This window comes from Pteropus alecto, unplaced genomic scaffold (genome assembly GCF_000325575.1).
Source record: "Pteropus alecto unplaced genomic scaffold, ASM32557v1 scaffold67, whole genome shotgun sequence".
Lineage (NCBI taxonomy): Eukaryota > Metazoa > Chordata > Mammalia > Chiroptera > Pteropodidae > Pteropus > Pteropus alecto.
Genome location: NW_006441061.1, coordinates 7,717,296 through 7,740,800, shown reverse-complemented (window position 1 = coordinate 7,740,800; position 23,505 = coordinate 7,717,296). Strand labels below are relative to the sequence as shown.

The window sequence follows — 23,505 nt, the reverse complement described above, 5'->3', positions numbered from 1 at the left end:
CGGTGCTGGCCCTGCTCCCCACGCCCCCGGCCCGGCCACTCCTCCCGCAGTGGTCGCCTCCCCCACCTCCGCCCCCCGCCCCGGGCCACGGCTCCTTGCTCCGCCTGGTCCACTCGCGGGTGGGGGATGCCAGCCCAGGGACTAAGGCTTGGAGTCCTCATTCAAGTAATAACAAGTCCCTCACTGCTAAGGTTAGGGTACTGAGGCAGGGGACTTGGGGACTTGTCCAAGGTCACTCAGCAAGTAAGGGGTGAAGACACCGCCGCTCGACCCCAGTCTGGACTGGGTCCGCTCCGGGCTCTGAACGAAGCCCGCCCTACTTTGTACAAGCCGGACTGGACCTGCCTGGCCGCGGGCTCGGGAGCTGGTGCCCTCGCCTTTCTCCGTGTCCCAAAGTCCCAAGGCTCCTTTCCCTCCCCATCCCCACACCGAGGTCCATCAGCGGAGGGTGTAGAGGGGCCGGCCGCGGCGCCTGAGCGCCACTCGCTGGGGAGCTCACCCCCTCTCCCTCCGCGCACCCCTCCCGCCCTGCCTCCCTTCTCAAGGCCTGGGGGGAGGGGGCGAGCGGCCAGGGCCGCTTCTGGGCAGGGCTGACTCGGACTCCAGCGCCTGGAGCAGAGGCTGAGCGGAACCGCGGTGAGCTACGCGCAGAGCGCACGGAGCAAGGGGCGCGCCCCAGGCTCGGCTCCCCGGCAGCTAAAAGGAGAGGTGAAGGACACGAGGCTGCACTTCGCTTTCTTTCTGCTGTTCGGCGCGCAGAGCTCCGGGAGGCGCCCTCTGGGTGACCCCCCTCAGACTCTTACCGCCTCGCTTGCTGTTTCGAGAATCGCATGCAGCGTTTCCTTGTAATGACTTGGTTCCTGCCTCTGTCCTGAGCTGCCAGGGTTGAAAATGAATAGATGAATGAAAGGCAGTGCATCTCTACTCTACATCCTCCCCACCCCACTTCTCCCCATCCCTGCGCTAAAAATAGCGGGAGGTGACCCGAGGCGACTGGGCAGGCTGCAGGCGCCCCACCCCCCCACGCACACACAGGAGGGGGCAGGGGATGTGCTCAGGCAGTGTTTGGGACCTCCGCCTGTGTACCTGGTGGTCAGGACCACCTGAGCTGGGCTGCAAGGTGACACCAGCCATTCACAGCTCTGGTTTCTTAGTGGCCCTTGGGCACACCTCGGGACCGAGATTGGGTGTGACCCTTGCACGACATGTCACCAGAAACTTGGGGACATCCACCAAATGGCTCGTGGGTGGCCACCCACGCAGAGTTGGAAGCCCAGCGTTTTCTGGGGCAGTCTGCGGGGGAGGGGGGCTGGCGGGAAGATGGCCATGGCTCGGGGCTGCGGCTCGGGGCTAGCGGGCTGCTGGATCCCGCCCGCCTATTACAGCCATTACCGGGGTGCTTCATCTAGCAGCGGCAGGGAGCGGCTGAGTGAGGCTGCGCCAGGCGCCCCGCTCGCCTCTTGGGGAGGAGATCTTATTTCTCGATTACGTGCCCACTCTGAGTCAGCCGGCACTTGCCTTCCTGCCTGCCTCCCCCCACCCTCCCCTTCCAGCTTCTGGCCTGTGGTCGCCCCTCCCTGCGACCTAAAGGATCCATTTGGTCAGATGCCAAAACTCCAGTAGCCCTAGAATTAAAAAACTCCTTGAATTTAAAAAAAAAAAAAAAATTAAAGAGTCCTCGTACCTGGCTGACTCCCTTCCAGCCCTGGGGGTCCCTTTGTTCCCGGGGGCCCTCCGCTCATCGTGGTCCGAGCACGTCTTCAGACCGTTTCCTCCTGCGATTGGGCGCGGACGGTCTCCCTGGGGGGTTGTCCCTGGAGCCTACCTCGTGGCCTCACTTTCTCTCCGTCCCCCTCCCTCGCCCCGCTGCCCCACTCCAGGTGTTGCCCACCAACCCTGAGGAGAGCTGGCAGGTGTACAGCTCCGCCCAGGACAGCGAGGGCAGGTGTATCTGCACAGTGGTCGCCCCCCAGCAGACCATGTGTTCGCGGGATGCCCGCACGAGACAGCTGAGGCAGCTCCTGGAGAAGGTGAGTCTGTGTGCGTGTGGGGGGTGTGTGCGCGTGGGGGGTGTGTGCGCGTGCGCGAGTGCACGTTTGTGAGTGTGGGCGCCCACGCCAGCTCCACGGCGGGGCTAGCCTGCGGGGTCTGTCCCAGCCGCAAGGCCTCACTTTCCTCTGGCATGTCCCCCTGGGAACGAATGAATGAACGAATGAACGAGTCGGTGGACTCTCCCCAGGGGTGGCTCAGGGGATGACCAGGCCTTCCTGGTCACTGCGCCCGACTGAGGGGCCACGTGGGCCTAGCCAGAGGGGGTTTTACCGTCATCTCTCCGAGTGGTGCTCGTCACCTGTAGTCCTGAGGGCACCGTCACAAGCTGCCTGGTTCCCTCTTGGATTTGACCTGAGGGGACCTTTTCCCTGCCTTCGAGTGGCTGGACCCGGCGCATGGCCAGGCCACGCGTTCCCCACAGTGGCTGTGCTCCTGGCACAAAAGCAGATTAAGTCGTCACCTTTGTTACCCACCTGGGGACAGCACCGGGCGGTCCACGTAAACGTTTCTATCCATTATTTCACTTAAACCTCACGAGAACTGCGCGAAGGTGGTGAGATTTTCACCCCATCTCAGGAAGTGGAAGTTTGGGTCGGGAGAGAACCGACACCCCACGCCAACTGCTCACGCCCCGGGTCCGAGCTGCCCCCTGGCCTGGGGGCACCGCCACCTCACCTCCTGGCACCTTGTGCCCCAGGAGCCCCGATTCTCAGACGCCCGCCTGTCGGCATCCCTGGGACTCACTGAGGGAAGAAGGAGAAGTGGGCGTGGCCTTCTGTGCCACTCATCGCCGTCCCCCGAGGATCGGGGGCCTTCGTGTGGGACCGTTCACTTCCTGAGAGCAGGGCCCCCCCAACACTCACCGCCCACACAGGAACACACGTGCACACACGTGCTGCACACAAATGCTCACACCTCACACACGGAGAAGTACACACGCCGCACACAAATGTGCATACTCACACACAAACACACTGCACACAAATGTGTATACTCACACACACAAATACACATACCATACACACACTGCACACAAATGCCTGCATCTCACACACAAATACACACATACCATACACACACTGCACACAAATGTTTACACCTCACACGGAGAAGTACACACACTGTACACGCACTGCACACAAATTCACACACCTCACACACAGAGAAATACACACACTGCACACAAATGCCTGCATCTCATAAAAATACACACACTGCGCACAAATGCCTGCATCTCACACATACAGATACACACACTGCACAAATGCATACATTTCACACACACAAATTCACACATACCACACACATTGCACACAAATGCACACACCTCTCACACACTGCACACAAATGCACACACCTCACACACACACACCAGCGAAGCCGTGGCCTTTCCACCACTGAGGGGGATAAGAGGAGGCCTGTGTGGGGTGGGGCCGTGTGCGGGGAGGGTGGCCATCGGTGCTGCCCTCCAGGCTGGAGGAGGCCAGTGTCCCCGGGCCAGGGTTAGTATTGTTCAGTTCGAGCCCAGCTCGACCACAAACCCTCGGCCAGGCAGGTCCCTCCTGGACTCAGCTTCCCAGACTGGCCCGGTCACCAGTAGTGGACCGGGCCTGGGGAGGGGCCTGTGTCCCTGGGGGGAGGCCGGGACGCCGGTTCCTAGGTCCTGCCTCCCATGGGGAAAGAGCTCCTTCATTCTTCAGCCACCCAAGTGAGTCTTTTAAAAGAGTTGAAGTAAAATGCACTTAACAGGCATCTATTAACACCAAACTCGACCAAAGCCCGATTGAGCCTTTAATTATTCAGAATCATAGTGGAGGGAGGTGGGGCTTGGGGGAGCCTCCGGGGCTCCTGGGGACAGCATCCGGGCGCTGAGACCAGGGCCTTCAGCTCCCGGGAGGTGACTGGAAGCAGAATTCGGTTCCAGAAAGCTCAAGGAGCCCCGGGGACAACAGGCCTTTCTGCCACTTACACACAGCATTCTGCTTAAACGTTTACAGGCGTGTTTATGCCCTGGTGGGCACTCAGTCTTCAGAGGGCAGAAGCCTCTCCGCTCAGTGTGCTCTGTGTTGTGCAGGCTCAGGGCGTTCACCCCTCCCTCCCTCCGTGTCATGTGACCTCCCTCTCTCCTCTCCTCTCCCTGCTCCTCCTGGAGGAGCCGGGGAGGGGCTGGGGCAGGGCGAGGCCCAGACTGGGCCGGGAAGGGGCCGGGGCAGGGCGAGGCCCAGACTGGGCTGGGAAGGGCAGGAGCCAGGGAGCATCGTCCGGTTGCATTTCTGCACAGCGGCTTCCTGTTAACAATCCACCTGCAGAGCCGCCAAAGGTGGAGCCTGGCTTTGATTTTCTTGGGGGGCCCAGAGTACTTGGAGGTGCGGGAGGTCTTAGCACAGCAAAGCTCCCCCCACGGTTCCGACCTGTGGCTAGGGTTGAGGACAGTTGGAGACCCTCGGGGAGCGAAAGGCGGGTGGGGGGCTCAGCCGCCGGGCTTCTGAAAAATGGTATGTAGCTGGGCTTTTGAAAGTGTGGGCTTGGGAACCAGGCCGGGCTCTGAAGGGTGGCTGACCTCTCTCTGTGTGAGGGCGGACAAGTCATCAGCTTCTCTGAGCCTTGGTCTCCCTGTGTGTAAAATGAGACTAGAAATAGCGTTCGGCTCCTAGGGTGAGAAAAATAACTCTACAGGCTGAGCACAGTGCCTGGAACATTGAAACTGTTTCGTGAACATTAGCAGTTACTTATTCCCTCGAGGCCAGGTGCACAAGGCTTGGGGGACTGTGTCATTTGGTAGCTGTGTGACCTTGAGCTGACTTGTCGGGTGGCTTTTCGGGGACACACCTGACGGGTAAGAGTGGAGGCGCTCAGAGAAGGGGGTACAGACCGGTGATCTTCTCGGGGGTGAGACAGTGGGAAGCAGGTGAATCTTCAGGCCCAGTTGTCCGTCCACTTTGCCATTGGCCAGGAAGGGAGGGACTTCGGGGTGGTGGGGGATCGAGTGGGGAAGGGGAAGAGCTGTAGGTGCAGAGGGCGCATGTCTTGTAAGGCAACTGAGTTGCTTGGTGTCTTTCAAGTATGTTTTCTAAATATAAAATGTAGCCTTTACATTTCTGCACTCGTTAAAAGCATCGCTCCTCTGGCGGATGAGAAGCCACAGTGCTGTGTGCAGCCCCGTTAGTGGGGCGAGACTCGAGCCGCTTTGCGGGCTCAGCAGATCGTGGCCGACGGCCTCGGGGGTTTCGCCTTCACGTCAGGGGTCTTGGGGGGAGGGCGTCTTGACTGGGGGCACCATTTATGTCCCTTTCTCCCAGCCACAGGGCTGCAGAGGGCGCTCCTGGGCATGAGGTGCTGAACCCTGTGCTGGGGTAACGGGGTGAGCAAGGCCCAGTCCCCCTCCCTCCACGAGTTTCCCAGCCAACAAGGTGATCGAGACAGGTGTGTGGGCTACCGCTGCGAAGGCATCGTGCTGACAAGGTGATGTTTCTGAGCCGTAAGCAGCCCCTTCTGGCTTGGCTCATCAGGGAGGCCTCCCTGGAGGAGGTGCCCTTTGGGCTGGGCCTTGAAGGATGACGGAAACAGACGTTCTAACGTTTCTCAAAAGACATGCTGCAGTTATTGAAAGTGACAGAATAAGACAGGCAGGGGGACAGGGAGACCTCAGGTAACAGAGCAAATATATTTCGGTTCCCATGAAAGGGCTAAACAAAGACAGTCAAAGCCGCCCACACGTTATGCCACACGAACCCGATTCTTGCAACAGCATTTGTGTATGTCACTTTCAAATGACGAGTCATGAAATTCCAGGCCTTTTTACACGCCGAGGAGAACAAGGGCCGTCCCTCTTCTGCAGAGAGGCCGGTTGTCTCTCTCTTTAATTTAATTTAATTTTATTTTATTGGGGGGGGGGTCGCACAGTACAAAGTGGAAGCCACACGACCGTCTCGTCTTCACTGACCAGGCACAGCTAAGCCTCACGCCCACGTGATGTCGTTCCTGAAAGCCCGAGTGTTTTCAAATTCAGCAGAATCTCAGGAGCGAAGATTGGCGGTTATGGACACGCTGTCCTCCCTCGTGACTGGATCAGACTCTGAGCAAACGCCACTGCGGCAAGCCTGAGCACCGCTGCCACCTCCCCACCACCCCGAACACGCTCGCACAGGCTCGCGAGCCAGTTTCCTGAAAATAAAAAGCACTGGCAGGTGGCCGCACGAAAGCTATTTTTCTTTTAAGCTCCCCGGAATCCTGTTGAATATTAAAGTTCCATCTTGAGGCTCGACTCAATTCGGATCTGCCCGTAAGGACGTAACGTAGCGATTCTTCATTCGCCGGGTGATTGATTCCCGACTCTAGGTTCTGGGCGTACATGTTTGCAGAGCAGTCATCTCCCTGTGATGTCGCTGGGTGTGATGGATGGCGTAGGGGACGGAGGAACGAGAGCTGGCTGCCGAGCCGGGGCGAGCAGGCCCCTTGTGCCTTCGTCTTGCACGTAGGCGACCAGCCTTCTCCGAGAGACACCCAGGAGGCTGTGCCGGGGGTGGGGGAGGCCCCACCGTGCCGCTCACCTTCGTCTGCCTGACCAGTTTCATCCTGCAGAATGAAGAGACTAGGAACCATCCCCACCCCCCAAAAAATAAAAATAAAAAACAAAGGAAAAAAATCACGCGAAGCCACGTGCCTGGCGCCGTGGCCAGCGGGGACCTGGTTCGCGTCTCTGGCTGTAGGAACACGGGCGGGAGGAGGCAGAGGGGATGTTTACCGGACCCATTTGCTGTGCGTGGAGACCGCTTGGTCTCCGATGATGCTGGCGATTAACTCGTAAATAATGCACGGGCCTCTCCTGGTGCATTAGGAAGCGGATGAGATCGTCTGGCACCTGCCGCAGCTCCTTCCCTGAACCCGTTTTCCTGTTGCCTTTTGGACAGGTGCAGAACATGTCCCAGTCCATCGAGGTCCTGGACCGGCGGACTCAGAGGGACTTGCAGTACGTGGAGAAGATGGAGAACCAGATGAAAGGGCTGGAGTCCAAGTTCAAGCAGGTGGAGGAGAGTCACAAGCAACACCTGGCCAGGCAGTTCAAGGTACGCGTGCCCTCCTCCCCCTGCGGGAACGGCGGGGCCCTGGGGGGGGCCCTGCGGGAAGCGGGCGGCCTCCCCTCTCCTCGGTGTGGTGAAAGACACCTCCCAGGGGAAGCTTAGGCGGTGGCCTTCAGATCCCGTTTGTCCCCAAGGCCGGGAGTCCGGAGCTTCCCCAGCCAAGTCACAGATCAGCTGGGAGGCGACAGGATGGGTGCCCATCATTCCACATTAGCCGAGGATTAGCTTCGTTGATTAGGGCCGATTCTGAGCAGGGACCGCTCGGGGCCTCTTTTCACATCTGACCTGATTTAGTCATGACGCAGGGAAGAAAGAGACGCCACCCCCTTTCTCCCGGCGCCGTAAGTTCTTTTCTCTGGGTCACTGGACGATGAAGCCGGGGTTTGTTTGGCCTAAAATTATATATACATATGTATGAATATGTATATATATGCTTAGAGTTGACACAGCTTCAAAACGACTAAATCGAGAACTCATCTGCACCTTAATTAAGGTATACATGCATGTTAATTAGGAATGCGGCCCAGATGTAAACGAATGGGTCACATCACGAGAAATTGCTGACGCCCTGCCTCCCTGTCCCTCTGATGCTAATGCTTCCCTTTGATGTGCGCCCTGCATGAAGCGAGGACGAGTCCGCTTTTCAAAGCGGTACATTATAGAGACGAGATGGCAAGCTAATGAAGTTAGAAATCTATATTATAAATAAAATAACAGCAGGCCTGGTCCTATGGGGGAGAAATGAGCCATCGCTCTGGTTGGAGGCAGGTGGACACATTGTCCTCGCTTCTGATGCGTCATCAGGGATGGTTCTGGAAAGACGTTTTGACCCGCCTGACCCGAAAGAGTCTATGCCTCTCTTTGAAAGGCCAGGGCTCCCTTCTCAGGGCAGAGTCAGTCCCTCGAAGACGAGGGTGTCTTCTGTGACCCGAGCCAGCGCGTCTCTGCAGGCAGGCTCCATCCCCACGGCCACCTCTCTCCCGGGTCCCAGACCGGGGTCCCTGTGTCCCTCGGGGAAGAAAAGCCGTCCCGCCTTCTGCCCTGCTTTCGTCCCATTCACACATGCGCAGGAATCGGTGTGCGGGGGCCTGCGCAACTAACTAACTAGCTAACTGTCAAAGCCGTTCGTCTGGGCTGACTCTAGCCCCGAAGTGTGACGTTTTTCTTACGTGACCATGAAAATATCTGTCTCTTAATGGCTGTCTGTCTAAGGCAGGCTAGTGAGGTAGCTCCTCAACGGTATTTCGTTTTCTTGCTTGCAGGGCTAACTTAAAAGCGTTTTTTCAATGCTGCAGTGACCGAAGAAGCAATGCATTCCCATGTAACCATGTCAGAGGGCCAGACAGCTTTTTGCTCCCTGCATTTTTACTTTTACTTTCCAACACTTAGCACCATTTCCCTAAGGAACCTTGCAGACAACCAGGATCCTCTTTTGCATGCGACTGTAGATGCATTTCATGAATACTTTGAACCCTTGTCAATGCATTTTTTGAAAAAGAAAAAAAAAAAAAAGAAAGAAACTTTGTGTATGTGACTTCAAGCATGTAACCTTAAGATGTTGCATTCTAACTGACAATAAAGACCTTTCCCAAATACGATGGTGTTTCTGAAGACTGTTTAATATACTCTTGTACCTTTTTTGGACCGGATGATAAGCAGAGCTCTGCCTAAGGCAGGAAGGCACAGTTCCCGTCACCTAGGGAGGGGCCAGGCCAAGGCAGGATGTGACACGTTTTTGCACGCATCGCACTGAACCTAGCTTATTTTAACCTTGCAGGCAATAAAAGCGAAAATGGATGAACTTAGGCCTTTGATACCTGTGTTGGAAGAGTACAAGGCCGATGCCAAATTGGTTTTGCAGTTTAAGGAGGAGGTCCAGAATCTGACGTCAGTGCTTAACGAACTGCAGGAGGAGATTGGAGCCTATGACTACGATGAACTGCAGAGCAGAGTGTCCAGTCTCGAGGAGAGGCTCCGTGCGTGCATGCAAAAGCTAGGTAGGCCGGCACCCCGCGGGGCTCGCGGGCAGGCTCAGGGACCGGTGCTGACGTGGACAGCGCCTGCCTGGCTTCCGGTGGCCACGGCTGGATTAGGGCCGCTGGGTAGGGCCACCCCGAGACAGAGAGAGAGAGGAATGCAGGCTGCATCCAGGTGAGGGCTTGTCCCACCCCACGCAGAGGCCAGCTCACAGACCCCTCCGAGTCGCACGTCTGGACGAAAATAGGGGGATGTCAGATGTTGCAAGCCCGCTGCAGAAGGTGTATGCGTGCGTGCGTGCGTGCGTGCGTGTGTTGGGGTGAGCGCTAACGACGCGATGGCTGAGGGCCGGAGGTGTGCATCTGGGGTTCCCTCCGGGGTGAGAACGAGGAAGCTGCCCAGACACTGCACCGCACGTGGTTTGAGTGTATCACACCTGTCACACACCCGCAGCGCCAGAGCTGGCTCGCAGGCATGAAGGAGCCCCCCCAGCCCCCGCAAAGCAGCCTGGGAAAGCCGGAACCCCTGAGCCCCCCTGCTCCTCGCTCCATCCCTGTTTCCTCAGAGGACCCTCCGTGCGGGCGGCATCCCTTAATTATTCGTGCTCAAACGCCGCTTGCCTTATGACCTTCCCGCTAACTGCTGTGACAGACCTGACACGTTCGTGTCTGAGTTCACCTTTAAGGAGCACGTGTTCGATCCCAGTTCCAGTCTTAGGATTTCCTGACAGACACCAGCTGGCCCTTCTCGCCACCGTTTTAAAACCACATTCGTAGCGGGCACTTTTTCGGGTAACTCGGGGTCCTTCTGCTTTACGGAGAAGCGTCCCTTTGGGTTTGATCCGATGCTCTCACTTGGTCCCTTTTCATCCCGCTGACCCCCACGCATGGGCACGCCAAATGCCTCCTTATAAACTTAAAACACCCCCAAAGAACAGATGCTCTTGAGACCCCAATGCTGCTGTCGGAGGGAGGGAGAGAGAACATGCACAGGGCAAGGAGCGGAGTCGGCAGCCTTGGGTTCAAGGGGTTCCCGTGCCTCGACGGTCTTCGGTGCCGTTCCAGGCACCCCGCAAAGGCACACGCTTTCAAGTTCCCCGGTCCTGGACAGAAGACAGACACACGTCGGGGCTTCGAGGGTGAGCGCGTTTTAATGCGCGCACTCTAGCCGGGTCACGTGACAGAGGGGCTGCCGCGTGTTTTCAGGGATGGGCTTCGTGGCGCCCAAGTCCTGGAGTGCCAGGAGCTGGGTGACCTGGGACGGTCCCAGGGGGTCAGGGCCGGACGGCCTCCACCAGCCCTTTCCATCTCCACGTTCCCGGAGTCGGTACGATGTGTGAGAGCGTCATTAATGACGACGGGGCTACGTGATCATTTCTGCTGGGCACAGTCTGAGTTTCTGGCCAGAATGACCCCGGGCTCCCCATCCCCAGTCTCTCTCCCGACCCCCCAAGCCTTCCTACAGGGGAGCGGGGGAGATCTCTCGGCCTCTGAAGAATCCTAGGTGGGGGGCTTTGTTATTTATCGTCCACGAGCAGTGATTTTCCTCTCTGGTGCACGGGCCGTGTAGACCAGGGAGAAACCAGATTAAACCCCCACATCTTCCAATTCAGAGATCAAGGAGGAAAATAGAAATTCAGAGCAAAAAGCCACAAAGGGTGAGAAGCTAAGGGTCTTTCCAAGGGCGGCCCCGCCCCCAGGACGGGCAGCCTTCCCGTCTGTGCCCAGCCTGTGCTTCGAAGCTGGATGGATTTACCTCGTGGCTCAGGGTCGTGGGGCCTGTCCCACGGTTGTCATCGGGCTGCCGCAGGGTGGATGGGGAGAAATGAGACGATGACCAGGCCCTCAGAGGCCGCGATCTCCTTGTCACCTCCGCCGGTAATCATTGCTTCACAAGACCTTGCCATGTGGGCCGGCCACTGAGTCAGAGCGTGCAGGTGGGACCCCAGACCCGCATGCAACCAGCGCCCGGTTGATTCGGATGAATCAAGAGATGGGAGCCACAGCCGGGGAGCCGTGACGTGACGCAGTCAGTGCCACCCCCGCTCCATAGCCGCGTGGCTCTCTCAAGGTGCTGCCCGCCTCAAGGCCTGGTAGCTGCCTCTTTGTCTGTAAAATGAAGGCATAGGAGTCCCTTTGCCTGGGGTCCCTGTGTGAGCTCACAGATGTCATTCACGTCATGGGCTCCTCACTGTGCCAGGCAGAGTAGTGGTGGTAGAATAGGTAGGTAAGTGGATGGATGGATAGATGGAAGGATGACAGATAGATGGTAGAGATGGTAGGTAGGTAGGTAGATGAGTCGATAGATGATAGATAATAGACACACAGGTAGATGATAGATTATAGACAGATGATGGATGATGGATGGGTGGATGACAGATGATGGATGATGGATGGGTGGATGACAGATGATGGATGACAGGCAACAGGCTGACAGGTTTAGCGGCTGCCGCTTCTCCCTTTCTCTAGGTTTTCATTCAAGCTCAGTAACTTAAGGACCCAGTTACTGCCCGTGGCTTCTTAGTTTGGTCTTTATTTTAGCCTTGCTGACAGGTGCCGCCGTAGCAGCCTGCTTCTGAGCTGAGGCTGCGGACCAGCACGGGGCAGGGGGCCCTCGGCCGTGGAGCCAGGTGTGCCGACAGCTGCCCTGTGCGGGCGGGGCTGCGCACGACGTAGCGTCTCGGTGGCCGCGGTGCGCACAGCTCTCTGTCACCTTTGTGTGTGACACGAGGGCCCCCCTGTGGTCCCCCAGAGGTGCCTTAGTCAGGCCTCTCTGTGTTACAGCTTCTCTTCGAGCTGGTGCTGCTGGCGACTCCTGATCTCAGACTAGACGTAGAAAAAAGCGGATCTCATTGGTTTTCTGTTTCCATTTTAAAATCCCTCTCTCCGTGGGACTGTATTTTTCTCCTGACGGCCCAGCTGCGAACTTGAATTTGATACTCTTCTAGACCTCTGATACCTTCCGGCAACTTTCTCCCCGGTTTTTAAGGGGTAAAAACCGGGACAGGGGAAGTGGCCCTGGAGGCCGGGGGGTGGTCCCGGGGCCCAGTCTCCCTGCTGCGGGGCAGCCAGCCCCCTCAGCCCGGCCTCTGGCCCGAAGTCCTTGGTGGGCATGTCCGCCCGGACCTGTCCCTGTACCTTGGTGACCATCCTGGCTGTCATTCAGAAGGAACCTCCTTCAAGGAATAGCGAGAGACAGGTGACCCCGTCCGCAGGACCACAGCTCTGTCCAAGCTTCCCGCTTTGCCAGGCGCCCTCCCTCCTGGCCTCTTGGGGCGGCCGGACCCTTCCGGCTGGAGCGCAGCCCCTGCGAGATGCGCCTGCTTGGGGCTGCTTCCCGGCCTCTTGTCCTCTCCTCTCTCCTCCAGCCCCACGCGTGCACCCCGAGCACTCGTGACGAGAGAGGGACACTTTCGTGATCCGAATGTGCCAAGGCCGCACCGCCTGGCTCTGCCATGGGGCATTCTTAGGTCCTGTCAGTTCCCAAGGTCTTGGCAGAACCAGTCTGGATGGAGAACCAAACATAGCTCCGCGACTCCAGACCCCGGGCCGGGAGCGCGGAGCCTGCAGCCAGCCGCTGGACCCTTCTCTGCCCATTCTAATTCGTGGCTCGAAGGCTCGGCCAGGGGCTGGGAGACAGTGGCGCTTGGCCCCAAGCCCGGGAGACCTTGCCCTGCAGGGCGGGGCTGGTGCTGCTGCAGGTCAGACCTGGACTGCCGCCAGCTCCCCTTCTCTGCGGCCAGCGAGGACAAGGGGGTGGGGTTCAGAAGGGAGAGGTCTCCGGAAGAGGCATCAGTTTGGGCCAAGCCACGGGTGACAGGTGGGAGGCGGGTGGCATTCCGGGGGGGAAGGGCTCGAGCGAAGGCAGGCAACCTGGGCTCGTGGCCAGGCACCTGAGCCGAGTCGGGGTGCTGGCCTGCCATCTCGGCCCTTCAGAGTGTCTGGTCGTCCAGCAGACTGGGCTTGGGACAGGGCTTCGGTGAGTGGACATCACAGTGAGAAGTGGCCGGAACCCACAAAGCGCTGTGGGAGGAAATCCAGCAGGCTTTTGACCCCTGATGCCGTGGGGGCGACGGCTTCTTGGGCTTCTCCCTCCGCTGTCCACTTCCTCGGGAAATTCACGGGGGCTCAGTGCCATCTTAGTGGGTGCTGGCCTCCGGGCAGCGGGGAAGGGCCAGAGGGGCTGCTGATGGTGAGATATGACCCCTGTGTCACCCAAGTCCCACCCAGTTCAGGGGGTCTGCCATCCTGGGGGGCAGCCCAGAGCCCCCATCCCCCACCCCCCGCCAGGGCCAGTAGGAACAAAGAGAGTACAGAGGGACCAGCCTGGGCCTCGCCTCTCCCATACCCTCCCTCAGGGAGCCCCACCCCCACCCCCCAAGAGGGTGAAAAATTGGCCCAGGAACCCCCCTCCATGAGATTTCCAAAACCCACCCACTTTCTTCTTGCTTCTAGTGGCTGTGAACGCAGGTTAACCTTGGACGTGACCTCCAGCCCCCTTTCTGCCCCATCTCCCCTCACACGGATGCGGGAGGGGTGGACAGGGCTGAGCACACGTGCTCTGGTGTTCAGCCGGACGGCGGCCTGGGGCTGTGAGGGGGCAGTGTTCATGTGGGAAGGCCCGTTAACACCTCCTGAAGGCAGAACAGGGCCAGAAATTCGGGGAAGAAGGAGGCGAGTAAAAATAGTCGTGGCGTTTCTTTTCCGAATCTGGGCCAGGGGGCAGGGCTCCGGGAGCTCGGAGCGGAGCGGCGCACCTCCGTGGGGTTTGGGTGCAGAGCCAGCCTTCCTTCTGATTGCAGCCGGCGGCTCTTACTCCCGCCCCAAGCTGCCAAGTCACCCAGAGCAGGTTCCGCCAGGTGGCACCTGGCTCTGGGCAAGGGGTCTGGAGGGCCCACCCTCCCAGTCTTGTGTGACGCTGCCAGTAGACAGACTCACCCCACTGGAAGTTCTGGGAGGGAGGCACCCCAAGCGTGCAGAGGTGGGCTGGGCCACGCCTCCCCCGGCCAGCCTGCATGTTGCAGGCTGTCCCGGCTAAGCCGAGGTCCCTGGGCTAAGCCGACAGTCTCCCGGAGGCACCCGGCCCTCTCTGAACTTTGTAGGCTGCTGTGCACATGTGCTGAGTTGGTGGCAGTTGAGCGGTGCCGTGCGGGCCTGGAAATGACATGCAGGCCTGGCCTGCGGGAAGGGAGGACAGTACAGAGGGCACGTGTTCCCACGGGGAAGCCGCCCCTCCCACTGGAGAGGGTGGCCTGCTCCTGCGGCCCGGGGCCTGGCTGGCATTCGGCTGGTTACCGTGCGGGACTTCCGCGGCCATTCGTACGAGTGGGCGGTGGGTGGTGGGCGGGAAAAGTGGGCTTTGCAGGTGCGGCTGCCTCCCTGGGCCCAGGTGTGAGGCCCATGGGCTGTGGGAGGGGCAGAGGCTGAGTCGAGGATGCTGGGTTCCAGCTTCGGCCGTGCCTGTGTGCCAGCCTGGCCCTGAGCACGCCCACCCGGCCTGCAGCCTCCATCCGCGATGGTCACACACAGTGTCTCGTCCATCCTGATGCTCCCCAGTCTGTCAGAGCCCAGCTCTCCGGCCTCCAGGGCCCTCCGGGCAGGAGACCCTCCCACCCTTGGGGAAGGCTCATGGCTGTGGGGGGGGGCGGTGTGGGGGCCTGCTCACTGACCAGAGGGTGCAGAGGGGGCCGCTCTTTGCAGGGAAGTGCACTGTCCTTGGGCCCGATGAGCGGATCTGAGCGGCACAGCGTCCTGCCTTGAGCCTGACCATGGCCAAAGCTGTGGGGGGCCTCAGGGCTTTCTCTCTAGCTGCCTTCGGGGCCCGGGCAGTGCTGGCCCCGTTTTCCACGGGGAAAAACCAAGTCTTGCAGGATGCCATCCCCCGGCCAGAGGCGCTGCTCTGGCACCACCGTCAGCCCCGTGGGGAGGGAGGGAGGGAGGGAGACAGCGTCCTGCCTTGAGCCTGACCATGGCCAAAGCTGTGGGGGGCCTCAGGGCTTTCTCTCTAGCTGCCTTCGGGGCCCGGGCAGTGCTGGCCCCGTTTTCCACGGGGAAAAACCAAGTCTTGCAGGATGCCATCCCCCGGCCAGAGGCGCTGCTCTGGCACCACCGTCAGCCCCGTGGGGAGGGAGGGAGGGAGGGAGGGAGACCCCGAGGGCGGTGCCCCTCCCCCGGCTGCCTGGTCTCCGTTGCTCCCCATTTGGGGCTGGGGCCTTCGCTGCTGCTCAGCAGGCCTCCCAGACCGATGGACAGAGGGCACCCTGCACCCTCGCCCAGCGGGCCCTCGGGTTGGCCCAGGCACTCAGTCTCTGCGCTGTGGCTCTCTTCCAGCCTGTGGCAAGCTGACGGGCATAAGTGACCCCGTGACCATCAAGACCTCCGGCTCGAGGTTCGGGTCCTGGATGACGGACCCCCTGGCCCCAGAAGGTGATAACAGGGTAAGTGCCCCTCATATGGCCCGGCTCGCGGTCTTGTGGAGAAGGGTCCGCCCTACCGCCCCCCACCATCTCCGTCCCCCACCGTCTCCGCCCCCACAGGTCTGGCTCTCCAGAGGGCCCACGTACGTGCACCTGCCCCAGGGACTGATGGGTGCACCTGCCCCAGGGACTGAGCGGGCCTGGTGCCCCCCGGGGGCTAGTCCTCCCTTGCCGAGGCCACTATGCCAAGCAGAGACACAGACCACAGACGGCCATGAGGATGGTGGTGGCCAGTGACAGAGCAGCGGACCCCTGCCCGCCCTCCTGGGGCCAGGCGGGCACTCAGAGCCTGAAACCTCTCAGACATCCCCGCCTGCCGCCTCTGCTGCAGCAGGAGAAGCCATTAGGCCTTTCTTGTTTTAATGACATCTCATTTGTATTTCATTTGCCATTCCTTTCATGGCTGATGGAATACTCGTGTTTCTTTTTGATTTAGGAAAGAGGCCATGTTCTTTCTCCTAGACTTCCCCATCCCCCACCCCCACTAGCCCCCGGTTAATCACAAAAAGAGAGAGAAACGAGCACCACGCTTGTCCCCATTCGGGCCCGGGTCCCGTTGTTTGAGCCTTTGAAGTGGGGAGACGAGGGGTGGCAGGCTGAGTGGGGGACGCTTGGCCCGCTCAGTCACTGCATGTTGTGACAGCATCATTTTGGAGCCTCTACCAAGGGAAGATTCTGCCCCAGGTTCCTGGTGGATGAGAGAAGCTGCTTGGGCTTCGCTGTCCCTTGGGGTCCCCAGCCTGACAGCTGTCACCCAGAGTGAGCAGTCCAGCAGTCTGGGGCATTTCTTGTCAGCCCTCTGTCCTTCAGAGCACTGCAGGACGTTTAGAAAATAACCCTTTAAAAAGCCTCAACCCGTTTCTGGAGCCGGGGTGAGAAAGGGGTGAAAAATTGAGACCTTCTGAGCCTCCTCTGCAGGATTTTTCTGGAACTGCATGAGTCCCAGACCCTCTCCCCCAAGCTCCCCACCCCACCACTTAGAAGGCGGCCTGAGACGTGACCTCCTGCATTTAAACGCGAGATGGCATGGCACTTCCGGCTCCCTTTTCCTGGGGAGCACAGGGACGAGGACTCAGGGGCTTCCAGGAGCCTCTGTGTTCCTCTTTATCCACAGCGTCCATGGGGAGGGGCCACCCCATCACGCCCCCGATTGGGGGGAGCAGCGTCTTCCTAGACGCTCGCCCGGAGTTTGCCGGTGGAGAGTTCTGGAAGGGCTGGCAGCATTCTGCACATCTGGGGTACGATTAGGGTGGGCATTTGGAGAGAGGCTGTTTTTGCTGTGTTTTCCACACCGTGACGACTAGCTGGCACTCACACATTCCACATCCCGCCTGGAAAACCCCATCTGTGTCCCGCTCTTGGTTAGGAACGTGCTCTTGCCAAAGATGTTGGTGACAGCAGTATGGCAATGAATCGGGCCATGATGGTGGTGTAGGGGTCAGGTCCTGCGGCCAGGCACTGGCGAAGCGCGTGGTGTTTGTAGTGGCTCCGTGAATGTGAGAGAAAGTGGCGAGGCCCCCAACGCATCCACACGGGTGCCTGTCCTGGTTCGGTCCCCCAGGGACCCTCCAGCTTGGAGACTGCTGTCATCTCCACTGAGCTGATGAGAAAACCCAGGTCCACAAGGGTCACGTGACTTCCCCGGGGCCTCGGAAAGGCTCGCCAGGGGTTTTATTAACAAATGTGTAGAGCGGACATTGGCGTGTCAAGCCGCGTCCCCCCAGTGGCCCTGTCCCCACCGCTGGCCTGCAGTCTGCCCACCATGCTGCCACACTGCACAAGCCCACGCAGACCCGGTGGGGTCCACGAGCTGGAACCATGACCCCGGTGCACAGAGCCAGGCCCCGCGTCCGATGGTTCCGCCGCATCTGACACTAATAACGGGACCCTCGGCCCAGTTTGCTCCTGGCTCCCTTGGTCTCAGAGAGGGCTAGTCGTTTACCTCGGCTCGGACACGGGCATCGGGGCTCCCGGAAGCCCGCCGTTTGCCCTGCCCCGGATGGCGAGGGCGTGGACTCTCAGGGCTGTCGAGGTGGTGATGGATGCTTTTGATAATTAGACGTCCATTTTCGACTCGATGACTTGATCGCCCTCCAGGAAAGGAGGCCCGGGTGACGGACAGAGTGCGCGAGGGGAGGAGGGCCTCTCGGGGGGCTGATGGCCCGGGGAAGGGAGGAGAGGGCTCAGCCGGCAGGGCATGCTGGGGGCCTGCTCAGAGCGCTTCGGCCACTTGGCAGCCCCACTCCAAGCCTGGCTCAGGCCACTCCGAGCCCTGAGCTCAGTACGGTGACCTCCAACTCCCAGCCTGCTAGGTGACACGTCCCCTGGTCCTGCCATAGACCTGGAAAAGCCTGTTTTGTTTTGTTTGATCTTTTCTGTTCTCCCATCCCGTTTTGATCACGCACACGTACTCCAGAAATAAATAAAATCAATGCCGGCTCCAGCTGCAGGCCTCCAGGGAGGGCGGGCAAAGGCTGTGGCCCAGTGGGGCCCATCTAAGTCGAGGGGCCTGCAGAAGAGCTGGCAGGCGGCAGTCCCGCGCTGGCCCATGAGAACGGGTCAGTGGGGCCGGCCTCTGTACCCGCCCTTCCTCAACTCGCTTACTGAGCCGGAGCCGTGTGCCCGGCACTGGGCGGGGCTCCTGCCTGGCTCCCCCAGGCCCAGGAGCTGCCTCCTCTAGTTGGTGACCCGCTCACGTATTGCTGTTGGCCCCAGGGCTGCAGAAGCCCCTGCCCTGACACCAGGCCCTCGCCCCTGTCCCCTTCCAGGCCCGCTCCTCAGGGACCGTGTTCCCCGACACTGAGGCACGCAGCTCTGACTGCGGACCCTCTGGAGTCCATTGTCCACTTCCCTTCTGTGGGTCTGCGTCTGCCGCGGGAGCCCCAGCCCACTCACAGCAGACAGTAGCAAGGGGACCGGCCACCCCTCGCCCCCCCGGGAAGTCCATGTTCAGAGGGGCGTATCGTCACTGGGACACTGTCCGTCTGCGAGCGAATGAGAGCTCCGCTCATTTTAGTTCCGATACACACGAACCCCGCGGACCGGCGTATCGTCACTGGGACACTGTCCGTCTGCGAGCTCATCTCGTTTTAGTTCCGATACACACGAACCCCGCGGACTGTTTCTCTGCGGGGCCGATCTGGGGCCACCGGCCGCACCCTGCTCCCTTCAGCCGCCCTCCCCAGGCACGCCTGTCTCCCCCCGTCCAGCGGGCAGCTCCCCTTCCCGCGTCTCCCCGTACAGCCCAGGCTCCTAGTGACAGCGGTCCCATCGGGAGGACATGGACAGATGCCCGACAGGCCAAGGGGGAGAGCGCAGGCAGCCGGGCTGCTCGGCTGGTCCCCGAGTGGCGTCCGCTCCCACTGCCGCCCCCGGCCACGTCCGTGCGTCTGGCTGGCGGTGCCAGCTCAACGCCAGACGCCCGTCGCCCTGCCCTAGGCGAGATCGGTCTCTGCACTGAAAGGCAGATGGAGACGGTAGGGACCATTCTCGTGACACTGGCCACGTGGAACCGAGAAGCGGGAGCCCCGGTGTGTGACGGGGACACGGCGCTGGGCGGCGGGTGTGTGAGCTTGCTGGCCTCGTCACTCACCAGAGAAATGGCAGCCGGTTGTATCTTCTATTCTCTGGCACAGGGAGCTTTGTGGATGGGGACGGGGTTGGGGCAGGGACTGGGGCCAGCCCCCGAGGGCAGGCAGTGCCCAGGAACAGAGGGTTATAGCCGGACTTTCTAAGAGGACGGGCCCCATGGGGAGGCCGCCCCAGCCCCCATCAGCCTGGGTGCAGGGTGGGCTGGGGCTGCAGTTGGGAGCAGGGGCCGTCTCGCCCAGGACCCCAAGGGATGTGGCCCCTCGCCCTTCCTTCAGCTGGACCAGAGAGGGACGGCTTATTCACAGAGTGCCGTGCAGGCTGTCGAGACGAATCCCAGCCTCGTCCTGGGCCAGCTGTCCTGCCACCCCGCCCGTCCTGGGAGCTGGCGGAGGGCTGTTGAGTCCCACTGGATGGTGTCAATGTGGGCAGACCTCTCAGACCCTCAGACCACTTGCTCCTCTGTGCTCAGGGCCATGGTCAGAGGCTAACGGGTGGAGTAATGAGCCCCCACCAAGGCGTGCTGGTGACCGAGCGTGTGGTGCGTGTCCAGGGTACGTGGGCTCTCCGTGAACAGTTGTGGTTGTGGCCACAGTGGCTTTTATAAAATGGGTTTTAGCTCACAGTGTGCGGGGTGGCCGGGGCGGCCCCTGTCAGCTGTATCGGTGTAAATGAAGTGAGGTGGCCGGACTCCCGCTGGCCGCAGAGGGACACACGCCGCGGCCACAGCTTTGCCCAGTCCCTTCCCTCCTCTGAGAGAGACACCCCGGTTCTCTCCCGGCCGCTCCCCAGGTGACCCGGGGTGTCGATGAAAAGAATCGTCGGTCTTCTGGAAGCACGCATGCCCAATCGCCCTGGAAGCCGGCGCTTCTTTGGGGCTCCTCCCTGGGGACAGAGCATCAGAGGCTGCACGGGACCCCAGCTGGCTGCAGTGCCCAATGTGCAAATGCCCAGGCTGAGAAACGCTGCCCCCAGGCTCGGCCCCAGCTCGGGCTGGCCTCCAGCCAGGAGCTGGACCCCCAGACGTCTGTAGGGGCCGGTGCGGCTCAGCCCTGCGGGAACATTGGCCAGCCCTGCGGGAACATTGGCCTTGGACGTTGGCTGCAGACAGGAACTCAGAACACACTGCATTGGTGTGTGGGGCTGGGCCCTGAGCTGGGCCCTGAGCTGGGCCCTGGGGGCGGGGGACGCCGGGAGAGGGTCTGGCTCCATGTGTTCACTACGAAGCTACAGGGGTGGTTTCCAGCTCGGCTGGCACATTATAATCTGTGAGCAGATTTAAAAAGTCTTGGTGCCAAAGCCACAACTCAAACCGATTAAGTGAGGACGGCGGGGCTAGAACCCAGACATGGGGCTTTTTAAGCTCCACGGGCGACGTGAAAAGGTCAGGGACGCCTGCGAAGGGCCGAGCGGGGATGGTCAAGTCCGTGGTGAGCGGCTCCAGCTCCCGGCCAGAGCATCCGGCCTTGCCCGCCCTTAGAACCACCTGGAAGCCTTAACCAAGCACGAAAGCCTGGCTCAGCCCAGCGGCGGGCTGTCGTTGTTCCGTGGGAAAGCTCCTGGGGCCCTTGGATGCGGCAGGGTGACGACCGTGGGGTCCAGGCCGCTAGGACCTCAGCCCCAGCGGTTCTGTGGGGGAGGCCAGATGGCCGGAAGGAGTCCTGGGGGTGACAGGTTCCACCTGAGCTTGGGACTTGGGCGGGAGGGGAGGAAGAAAGGCTTTTGGGTACGGAGATTCGAGGGCACACCCGAAGGACGGGAGCCCACGGTGGCCTCCTCACAGGTCCCTTGGGTGCCAACTCCGTGCCTCTCTGCTGCTCAGGGCGGCTTCTCCTAGGTGACTGAGAGCCCCAAGGCCACAAGCTGGTTGTTGAATGTTTAGTCCTGTGCTAATTTTCCATTCCCCTCCCCGTTGCATTTTCCAGCAGCGTCGTGCCCTGTGTCCAATTTGCCGATTTACAGGAGAAAAAGGCAGTTTAAAAACCCTTGGTAGTTTGATGGCGAGTCCACCCGTTTCTGCCCACAGAAAGGACATGCTGGACCCTGGGGGCACAGAGGCACCCCAGACCCAGCCCCACTGGCAGAGACCCAGTCGAGGGGAGGCGGAGGTTTCCACACATTGAAGAGCATCTCGGGGATGCGATGGGGGGGTCAGGCGAGGAGGGGTCGGGGGCGGGGCCATGTGAGCTGAGTGTGCAAGAAGCAGTGAGCTCCCCGTCCCAGGAGGTGGCCATGTCGGGCACGAGGGCCAGGCTGGGGCTTTGTGGCCGGGGGACGGCGGCAGGCGGGGGTCTGCACACGCCCCGTTCTGACCCGTGACCACAGCGCTGGACCGCTGGGGCTAAACATACTCAAAGCCTCGAATGCGACCCAGTTTTTTGTTTTTCTAAATCTCGTTAAAAACAAAAAGCATATCTGAATGGACGTCTTGGGAACAAGGTTACGATTTTTAAAATCTCCTAACGCACGTACAGTGCTGCGTCAGAGCCGCTTTGTCCTCAGTCCCCAGCCCCCACCCCCGGCCGGCAGCAGGGCCCTGACAGTGACAGTGACGGTAACAGTGACGGGCGGGCGGAGCAAGCAGCGTGGGCCTGGCTGTCCCCCGATTCACCGCCTCGCTTCCCAGTTTGCGCCCGTATTGGTTGAAAATGACTAAAGCATTCTGTACAAAGTCTAGACAGTTTTGAGTCAACTGGCATTTAAGGAACAAATCGAACTCTCTCCCGCCGTCACCCAAACGCTGGCCGCTGCTGAGTGCGTCTCGGTCGATTTCCATAATCAGTGCCTTCGAGAAGTCCCTTCTTCTCGGAGAGGCACTTCCCCCTCCCCCTTCCCCGCCCCCCGGGTGTGACAAAGAGCGATGACACTCACAGCGTCCCGAATGCCAGCCTAACGGCATTCTGCCCGGCAGACGGGCTGATTCCGTGCAGCCGCTCGGACCGCGTGGTGCGACAGGCACGGTGCCCGCTGGATAGGGAGGCTGCCCTCTCCGGCGACCTTGACAGTGGGTCACACGGAAACGAGAGCTTCCGGTGCTGTGTCCTCATCCGGGGCCCAGGCAGCTGCGCCCTCTTCAACGCCGTCTTGCTGGCCTGGGGTTTTGTGCATTGATGGGGACCTTTTCATCCCCAAACAGGTGTGAACACCTACTGCGCGTCCTTAGCTGGGGGAGGGCTGTGAACGACAGACGTGCCCGTGTCCCCACGGCCCGCAGGCACCCCAACGGGGGGCTCACGTGGACTGCAGAGCGGCCGCGGCCCAGGCCCACAGGAGGCCAGCGCGCCCCGGCTGCCCATCCCCACACCCCCGCCCCGGCCTCTCTCCCTGGGGGGAGCAGGGTGCCCCGAGGGTTCGGGGAAGGACGTGCCGTCCCCATCGCTCTCTGCGGTCCCCCAGATCGCCCGCTGACGCTCCGCTCTCCCTGCAGGTCTGGTACATGGACGGCTACCACAACAACCGCTTCGTCCGCGAGTACAAGTCCATGAGCGACTTCATGAGCACGGACAACTTCACGTCACACCGCCTGCCGCACCCCTGGTCCGGCACGGGGCAGGTGGTGTACAACGGCTCCATCTACTTCAACAAGTTCCAGAGCCACATCGTCATCCGGTTCGACCTGAAGACAGAGACCATCCTCAAGACGCGCAGCCTGGACTACGCCGGCTACAACAACATGTACCACTACGCCTGGGGCGGCCACTCGGACATCGACCTCATGGCAGACGAGAACGGGCTGTGGGCCGTCTACGCCACCAACCAGAACGCCGGCAACATCGTGATCAGCAAGCTGGACCCCGTGTCGTTGCAGGTGCTGCAGAGTTGGAACACAAGCTACCCCAAGCGCAGCGCGGGCGAGGCCTTCATCATCTGCGGGACCCTGTACGTCACCAACGGCTACTCGGGGGGCACCAAGGTGCACTACGCCTACCAGACCAACGCCTCCACCTACGAGTACATCGACATCCCCTTCCAGAACAAGTACTCCCACATCTCCATGCTGGACTACAACCCCAGGGACCGCGCCCTGTACGCCTGGAACAACGGCCACCAGATCCTCTACAATGTCACCCTCTTCCACGTCATCCGGTCCGACGAGTTGTAGGGGCCCCCGCCCGGAGGCCGAGCGGCCGGGTCGTCCCCCACGTGGGCCTTCCCGGGAAGCAGCTGCCGGAACGAATACCGACGACAGTAGTCCTACCAAGCGTGAAACTCATCAGCATCGTGGGGCCCGGGGTCGCTGAGGCCGTGACCCCCGAGTCTCTCCGGCTCGGGCCGGAGGCCGGCGGATTTGGGAAGAAACCCGTCTTTGCAGCTGGAACTGCAGCCCAGGGC

General features: G+C 60.6%; 1 protein-coding gene across 1 annotated transcript; it reads left to right on the top strand.

Moving 5' to 3' along the window:
- The first annotated feature begins 1,878 nt into the window (after positions 1 to 1,878).
- Positions 1,879 to 23,505, top strand: OLFM1 (olfactomedin 1). The gene is made up of 5 exons (XM_006918091.2): positions 1,879 to 2,030; positions 6,963 to 7,118; positions 8,911 to 9,130; positions 15,440 to 15,546; positions 22,601 to 23,505. Exons 1-5 carry the CDS (start codon positions 1,980 to 1,982, stop codon positions 23,273 to 23,275), a joined length of 1,209 nt encoding a protein of 402 aa, XP_006918153.1. The 5' UTR covers positions 1,879 to 1,979; the 3' UTR covers positions 23,276 to 23,505.